The 8,883-nt window shown below is 44.7% G+C and overlaps 1 protein-coding gene across 1 annotated transcript in view; it reads right to left on the bottom strand.

Annotated features, from left to right (window-relative positions):
- Positions 1–1,212: 1,212 nt before the first annotated feature.
- The window catches only part of LOC113452934 (transient receptor potential cation channel subfamily V member 2-like), a 32,438-nt gene continuing 24,767 nt past the window's right edge, over positions 1,213–8,883 (bottom strand). The window contains exons 14-16 of the mRNA XM_087924494.1: positions 8,677–8,798; positions 7,588–7,700; positions 1,213–1,431 (exon numbers count right to left, since the gene is read on the bottom strand). Coding sequence (XP_087780620.1) covers positions 1,322–1,431; positions 7,588–7,700; positions 8,677–8,798 — 345 coding nt within the window. The 3' untranslated portion in view covers positions 1,213–1,321. The remainder of the gene's footprint in view (positions 1,432–7,587; positions 7,701–8,676; positions 8,799–8,883) is intronic.

Below are 8,883 nucleotides of genomic sequence, written 5' to 3'. Positions count from 1 at the left end.
TTCTCCCTTAGTTCTAGATTGCTTCTCTCGATTAGTTTCCATCCATGAGTTCTTGTCCTGCCCGTCTTATTTTATTTTAGATTTAGAGTGCTGCCCCTTTCACAGCAACGCATATCAGACGGAAGGACACCGAAGATCGAAACCAACGCATATCAGGCGGAACGTTATTATTATTTTCTTGAACAAAATTCAACCTTAACCCATTTCTATTGCAAACAAAACAATCCCCCAAGAAACACACCAATTGAGAAGGAGGAGGAGGAAGAGGAAGGAAGGAGGAGGAGGAGGGAAAAACAGAAGGAAGGAAGGAAGGAAGGAAGGAGGAGAAGGAAGAAGGAGGGAGTAGGAGGAGGGAAGGAGCAGGAAGTGAGGAAGGAAGAAGAGGGAGGAGGAAGGAAAATGAGGAAGAAGAAGACCCTGACTGGGCTGGAGAAGGAGGAGGAAGAGGAGGAGGAGGGGGAAAAAGAAGGAAGGAAGGAAGGAAGGAAGGAGTAGGAGGAGGGAAAGATCAGGAAGTGAGGAAGGAAGAAGAGGGAGGAGGAAGGAAAATGAGGAAGAAGAAGACCCTGACTGGGCTGGAGAAGGAGGAGGAAGAGGAGGAGGAGGGGGAAAAAGAAGGAAGGAAGGAAGGAAGGAAGGAGTAGGAGGAGGGAAAGATCAGGAAGTGAGGAAGGAAGAAGAGGGAGGAGGAAGGAAAATGAGGAAGAAGAAGACCCTGACTGGGCTGGAGAAGGAGGAGGAAGAGGAGGAGGAGGGGGAAAAAGAAGGAAGGAAGGAAGGAAGGAAGGAAGGAAGGAAGGAAGGAAGGAAGGAAGGAAGGAAGAAGGAGGGAGTTGGAGGAGGGAAAGAGCAGGAAGTGAGGAAGGAAGAAGAGGGAGGAGGAAGGAAAATGAGGAAGAAGAAGAACCTGACTGGGCTGGAGAAGGAGGAGGAAGAGGAGGGGGGGAAAAGGAAGAAAAGAGGGAAGGAGGAGAAGGAAGGAAGGAAGGAAGGAGGGATGGAAGGCTGAGAAGGAAGAAGGAGTAGGAGGAGGGAAGGAGCAGGAAGTGAGGAAGGAAGAAGAGGAAGGAGGAAGGAAAATGAGGAAGAAGAAGAACCTGACTGGGCTGAAGAAGGAGGAGGAAGAGGAGGAGGAAGAGAAGGAGTGGGAGGGAAAATAGGAGAAAAGGAGAAGAAGGATGAGGAAGAAGGAAGAAGAATCTGACTGGTGCTGGGTTTCATTCCCAGAAAACGTCCGTGCTGCTTTCACTGAGACGCGCGCAATATTCTTCCTCCATGAAGCGAAGTCCGTTCGCTCCTCCTCCGGGTGACTCCTCTCCTCCTACGGTCCTACGATCTTCATCATCACCTGCTCCTCGTTTTCTGCCTCCTGCTGCTCCGAGAGAGACAAGCGGGACATGGCCTGGGACACCCATCTCCGTATTTTCGACACTGGAGTAACAGGGGAAGTCAAGAAACGAGCAATTAGTCCAATATTTTCTAGCATCCTCACAAATCCACCACATACGGTTGGAAAAAATGACAAAGAAACATATAGACTCGAAACCAGAGATTTTTTTTATCGGGAATTTTACCTGATACATATAATAAAAATTTGAAATATTTGATTGTAAATGTATTAACAGCGGCTAGGATTGTATTTGCTAAAAATTGGAAGAGTGAGAAAATTCCATCAGAGGAAGGAATTATTAAGAAAATATTGGAATGTGCTGAAATGAGTAGATTGACGTTTGAAATTAGAGAACAAGAAGATCAACAATTTTATGAAGTTTGGGACCTTTTCTATCAATGGTTAGATAATAAAATATAATAATAGAATATTTAGAACCTTAGGAAACAATGAATACATATTTCCTTTTTTTTCTATGATATTATCTTTATAAAATTTTATTAAGATAGACTTGCTATGACTTTATGATGTGCTATAAAATAAATTAAGTCAACTATAGTTATCTCATTAAAGTATGAATTAATAAAATTATAGTCAAATGATTGTTTAATAATGATATCAGGCTATATAATTGTTGATTGATAATATGAGCTATTATGCGATATAACTACAATGGAGACTATGAAACGGATGCACACAAAAAAAGTGATAAACCAACCGATACACTGTCTGTAAACTCATGATGTTTTTATGTTTTATGTGTTTTTGTTTGTTGTCAAAATTAATAAAACTGTTTTCAAAAAAAAAAAAAGAAACGAGCAATTAGGTCAAGGTACCACACTAAGCAGTGCTTTGCAAGTAGCCCTCGACTTACGACCGTTCATTGGACCGTTCGAAGTGATAACGGCACTGAAAAAAACCCAACTTATCACCAGTTTTCACAATTCTCACGGCCAAGTGATCGAAATTCGGACGCTTCGCAAGTGACTCGCATTTATGACGATATTACAGTATCCCCTGGGGCATCACATGACCCCGCTTTGCCGGCCTTTAGACAAGCAAAGTCAACAGGAAAACCGGATCCACTCAACAACCGTGTTACTAACTTAGCCACTGCAACGATTCACTTAACAACGGTGGGAAGGAAGGTTAGAAAAATGGGGCAAAATTCACTCTACGGCTGTCTCATTGAGCAACAGAAACTTGGGGCACCATTGTGGTCATAAGTTGAGGACTACCAGTACAAAGTTTTTGGGAACTGCAGTATTTTGGGGAGCTCCTCACCTTCTGACCATAAGGACGTTTTTTAGATTCTCCCCATGACGGTTGAAAAATGGATCTGTTGATTTTGGGACCATTTCTGTGGCCGTTGTTAAGAAGAATGCCATGGTCATTAAGCAAACCAGGAGTACCAGATTTGGGCAAGACCATCGTAAATCACGGCCACGTGACAGCTGGAAACTACCAATGCATCCAAAGTTAGAGGGAAGCGGCCATCAGAACCATCAGCCCCAAGGTCGGTCTGTTGTCATTTTGGCCACAAAGTGAGGATATCTTGAGGACTACCTAGTTGGAAAAGGAGCTGCTAAGTTTACCTCGAATTCTGCCAAACTGTTTCGAGTTCGATGGAACTACGCTGCCATCTGCTAGTGGACAGAAGGCAATATTCACCAAGGCAAAATAATAATAATAATAATAATAATAATAATAATAATAATAATAATAATAATAATAATAATAATAATAATAGCAGAATAACAGGGTTGGAAAAGATCTTAGAGGTCCTCTAGCCCAGCCTCCTGCTCGAGCAGGAGAACCTATATCATTTCAGACAAGTGGTTGTCCAGTCTCTTCTTCAAAACCTCCAGGGATGAAGCACCCAGAATTTCTGGTGGCGAGTAGTTCCACTGGTTAATAGTCCTCACTGTTAGGAAGTTTCTCCTTAATTCCTGGTTGCTTCTCTCCTGGATTAGTTTCCATCCATGGTTTCTTGTCCTGCCTTCAGGTGCTTTGGAGAAGAACTTGACCCCCTCCTCTTCTTTAGGGCAGCCCCTCAAATATTGAAACACTGCTATCATGTCGCCGCCAGCCCTTCTCTTTATTAGCCTAGTCCTAGACAATTCTGCAACTGTTTTTCATATACGGGTAGGCCTCATTTTATGACCAAAAATCGAGTCCAAAATTCTTGTGGCTCAGCAAGACTGTTGTTCAGTGAATTTTGCTTCACTTTACAACCTTTCTAGCCACCGTTGTTCAGTGAATCATTTCAGTTAGTAGCACGGCTGTTCAATGAATCTGGCTTTGCTCGTTAGAAGGTCACAAAAAGGGGATCAAGTGACCTCGGGACGCTGCAACGGTCATAAATAGGAGTCAGTTGTCAAGTGTTGGGATTTGGCTCACTTGACCCTGGGGATGCTGCCATGGTCATAAGTGGGAAAATGGTCAAAAATCCCTTTTTTCAGTGATGTTGTAACTTTGAACGCTCACGAAATGAAGTGTTGTAAGTTGAGGACTACCTTTATTTAAGTAGCCCACAGCCCCTCATCATAATCTCTGCACTATCCCGAAGGTGCTTTTTCAAGAGGCAACTAGACCAGTGGCCCCCAACTTTTTTTATACCACGGCCCGGTACCGGCTTCACAAAATGATCCACAGACCGGTACCGGCATCAGCACACATGACCAAGGCAAGGTGAGCCAAGCGACCGGCCAGCCAGCCGTCCCCCGCTTCTCCCCGCCACCTTCAACTCTTCCTTTGTACCTTCTCGCGGTCGATGGACTTTTCAGGCTCTTATCTTAATCTCCTCCTGAGTAACGCGACACTCCACCACCATCGGGACGGCTCTTTGTTCGAAGCCACCACCACCCCTTCGACGAAACTAAGGCGTGAGGATTCCTTCAGCACCCAAACGCCGCTTTCCAACCGACGACTGACAAGCTCACCCGGAAGCACTTTCTCAAGCGCCGTCGAAACAAGATGGCGGCGCCCAAGCAAAATAGGCGGCCCGGTACAAAATGGTCCACGGACCCGTACCGGTCTGGGGCCTGGTAGTTGGGGACCATTGAACTAGACTTTCTGGATTTTCTTTGAAGACTTTGTGCTTCTCATCCAAGGAGCTTCTTTTTTTTTTTTAAACAAATTTTATTGATTTTCCAAAACAATACACAGACAAACAAAACATAAAATATAATGACATAAAATTTTTTTCTTAAAAAGCCAATACAACATCTTATTTAAAGACAGAATTATTCCAAGTTATCACATTTCCAAACAAGCACAATTTGATATATATATTTACCTTATCTGTTCATCTTCATATCTTATCCCAAACTTCTCTTTATTACTTCCTTTCCTTCTATTTATTCAAATTATATCTCTTTAACTTTAGATTGTATACATTTTTATATCCATCTGTCTTATACATTTTCATTATTCTCTTCCAATACAAAAACAAACAAGACATAAAACATAAAAACATAAAACATCTTTTCTGAAAGTTGCTTGATCCCGGTTAAAACTCATCGTACAGAAATCATGTTCCTTTTATATATCATATCCAAGGAGCTTCTTCAGTTCTGACTGTACGGTGGGGAAGGGAAGGATTGATCCTCCTTGCAGGCAGCTGGTCGTTTGCATCCTTTTGAGAGGGTCGTTGAGGCCACTTGGAGGTTTATCTGTGTCTTCTGGGTCACCTGAATGGTGCAAATGGGCCTTCTTGGAACTGCTTAAAAGGACTCTGTTGAGAGGGGGCTTTCAAACCAGAGACCCTCTCTGTCCAAAAGATGGACTTTGTTGTCTTCAAAAGAGCGGCCTTTGTCTTTCAAATGCAGATGGGCTCCTGAATCGAGTCCTGATGGGTTTCTTCTCCTATGTTGTGCCATGCGTTAGTGAAACGACTGTTTGGTTTCCCCAATTTGCCCACATCTCCCTGCACTCTTCTCTTCACTCTCTTTCTCCAGAGTCTCAACTTATTTTTTACATCGTGCCGTATTCCAAGTGCGGTCTTAGTAAGGCGTTATGAAGTGGAATTAACACTTTGTGGGATCTTGATTCTATCCAGGAGTGGGTTTCTACCGATATGGACCGGTTCTATAGAACTGGTTGTTAACATTCTGGGCAGTTCAGAGAACCGGCAAATCACACTACTGGCTGGCCACACCCCACCTCACCCAGTCACTCCTTACCTGGTATGTACGCCATCCAACTTGCCTGTGTTGTGCCTTTGCCTAATTTTTGGTAAATAGCTATTTTTCCTTCCCTCCGCCACCATCAGCTGTTCCGGCTATCAGCTGTGCTGGGTGATTTAGATTAGCTAGAAAGCAGGAAATCATTGGATTGTCTTGTTTTCTAGCTCAGGGGTCCCCAACATTTTTTGTACCAGGGACCAGTTTCACGATTATTCATTCTTTGCGGCCCGATACAAAATGATCCATGGACCGGTACCGGCATCAGCACGCACAACCAAGGCAAGGCGAACCGAGCAACCGGCCAGCCAGCCGTCCCCCGCTTCTCACCGCCACCTTCAACTTCTCCTTTGTACCTTCTCGCGGTCGATGGGCTTTTTGGGCTCTTTCTTAATCTCCTCCTGAGTAACACGAGACTCCACCACCATCGGGGCGGCTCTTCGTTCAAAGCCTCCCCCCTGCCTTCGACAAAACTAAGGCACGAGGATTCCTTCAGCACCCAAACGCCGCTTTCCAACCGACGACCGACAAGCTCACCCGGAAGCACTTTCTCAAGCGCCGTCGAAACAAGATGGCGGCGCCCAAGCAAAGTAGGCCCTACTTTCATTCTTTGTGGCCCGGTACAAAATGATACACGGACTGGTACCGGTCCGGGCCCCGGTGGTTGGGGACCCTGTTCTAGCTAATCTAAATCATTGTATTACTTTGCTTTTTCCCCGAGGCCCAGTCAGGGGTGGGATTCAGTGGGTTGGGGGGAAAAGAAGTGGCCCGAGGGCAGAGCTGAACCTTCCTTAGGACTGAAGCTTCTATTTTTCAGTGCAGACTCAGGCAGCAGATTGCAGAATGGTAGATCTCTGAGTGAATCTGTGATTCTGCAAGCAACTCAATCTGCCTTCCTGCTTTGCCTGATTTGGGGTAAAAGTTGCTCTTTTTTAATAAAATAAAAATAATATTTACATACATGGCGTGTTGTGAGTTAATTTTGTGAGTATCCTTGCAAGCAAATTTTATGTGACAGACTCAGGCAGCAGATTGCAGAAAGGTAGATCTGTGAATGATTCTGTGAGCAACTCAATCTACCTGCCTGCTTTGCCTGATTTTGGGTAAAAGTTGCTCTGTTCTTTTTTTAAAAAAAAAAAAATCACTATTTACATAAATATTTACATACAAGCCATGGCCAGCCAGTCACATGACCACCAAGCCACACCCACAAATTAGGCCACGCCCACAGAATCAGTTGTTAAGAAATTTGAATCCCACCCTTGATTCTATCCCTCTGTTAATGCACCCTAGAACTGTGTTGGCTTTTTTGGCAGCTGCAGCACACTGACTGGCTCGTATTGAAGTGATTGTCAAATAAGACTCCAAGATCTCTCTCACAGTTACTACTATTGAGCCAGGTACCACCTATACTGTACCTGTGCATTTGATTTTTCTTGCCTTAATGTAGAACCTGACTTTTTTCACCCTTGAATTTCGTTTTGTTAGATAGCGTCCAACATTCAGGTCTGTCAAGATCCTTCTGTGTCTTAAGCCCATCTTCTGGAGTGTTGGCTATTCCTGTCAGCTTGGTGTCACCTGCATATTTGACGAGTTTCCCCTCTATCCCCTCATATCCAAATCATTGATGAAGATGTTGAAGAGTATTGGGCCTAAGGCAGAGCCTCGGGGTACCCCACTACATAATTCCCTCCATGTAGATGCAGTTCCATTGAGGACTACACGTTGAGTGCGGTTGGTCGGCCAGTTACGAATCTGGTGGTGATGCTGTCTACTAACCCGCAGTTGTCTATCTTATCAAGTAGTTGGTTGTGGTCTACTTTATCAAATGCCTTACTGAAGTCCAAGTAAGACTCTTAACTTCCCTCTTGCACTTACCACTATTAAGCCAGGTTCCACCTATTCTATACCTTCCCTTCGAGGCCGCTCCGTAAAACCCAACCCACAGCTTAGACAATCACAATGACGTGCGGATGCTGCCCACTCCTGACACCGCTGCGGTACCGTTCTTACCTGATGAATTGTCCAGAAGCATGGTTTCTTCTACCTGATGGCTCTTCCAGAAACGTGGTTCTTCCGTAAGGACGAGTTTTTCAGTCCAGTCTTCCCAATTCACCTCTTCTACTCTAGAAAAAGATCCCAAGAGTTATCAGCAGGACACATTAAATGCTCAACTTATGACCACAATGGGTTGAGGTTTAGACTAGAAGACCTCCAAGGTCCCTTCCAACTCTGTGATTCTATTCTGAGCCCAAACTTTCCACAGCTGTTAAGTGAGTGGCACCCCGTTGTACAAACTTATTTTTTTGCCATGGTTGTTGTGTTAAGTGAATCACAGCGGTTGTTAGGTGAATCATACAGTCATTAAGCAAATCCAGCTTCCCCGTTGACTTTGCTTGTCAAAGGGTTGCAAAAGGGGATCACATGACTCTGGGACTCTGCAACCGTCATAAGTACATGCCTGTGGCTAAGTGTCCAAATTTTGATCACGTGACCAGGGGGATGCTCCAACGGTCCTGAGGTCACTTCTTTCAGGGCCATTTTGAATGGTCACTAAAGGAATGGTTGTAAGTCAAGGACTACCTGTATGTACTCCTTTCTTGTCTCAAACACACCCAATAATTTCTGAGGCTGCAACCCTCCCTCCCCACACACAAAGTAAAACCCAGTACACCTGTAGACAATTCACACCAGCCCTTAGAGGTAGTCCTTCCCTCCCTCCTTCCTTCCCTCCCTCCTTCCTTCCCTCCCTCCTTCTTTCCTTCCTTCCTTCCTTCCTTCCTTCCTTCCTTCCTTCCTTCTTTCCTTCCTTCCCTCCTTCCTTCCTCATCTTCCTTCTTTCCTTCCTTATCTTCCTTCCCTCCTTCCTTCCTTCCCTCCCTCCTTCCTTCCCTCCCTCCTTCTTTCCTTCTTTCTTCATCTTCCTTCCTTCCTGCCTCATCTTCCTTCCTTCCTCATCTATCTTCCTTCCTTCCTTCCTTCCTTCCTTCCTTCCTTCCTTCCTTCCTTCCTTCCTTCCTTTATGCTCAAGGGAACCAGGGAGGGTCCATTTCTGAAATGACGTGTGTTTCATACCCCAATTGGGCACGTGGTTAAACTTACCGAAAAAACCTCCTCTTTTCTTTCTTGTCCTCGGATTCGATGAGGACGAAACGGTTGTCTCCCTGGGCTTTTTTACAGGACCAAATCCGTTTTTTCTCTATCTGCAGAATAGCGATGGCTCTCTGCAAATAGAGTGGTTGGTGAACAGAACTTATAAATAAGAGATGGAGGGAGGAAGAGCGGGATGGGTGGAAGAAGGGAGAGGAG

The sequence above is a fragment of the Pseudonaja textilis genome, chromosome 1, assembly GCF_049901715.1.
Source record: "Pseudonaja textilis isolate UNSWEBS1 chromosome 1, rPseTex1.2, whole genome shotgun sequence".
Lineage (NCBI taxonomy): Eukaryota > Metazoa > Chordata > Lepidosauria > Squamata > Elapidae > Pseudonaja > Pseudonaja textilis.
The sequence above is the reverse complement of the archived record's forward strand: the minus strand, read 5'-3'. Positions and strand labels throughout refer to the sequence as shown.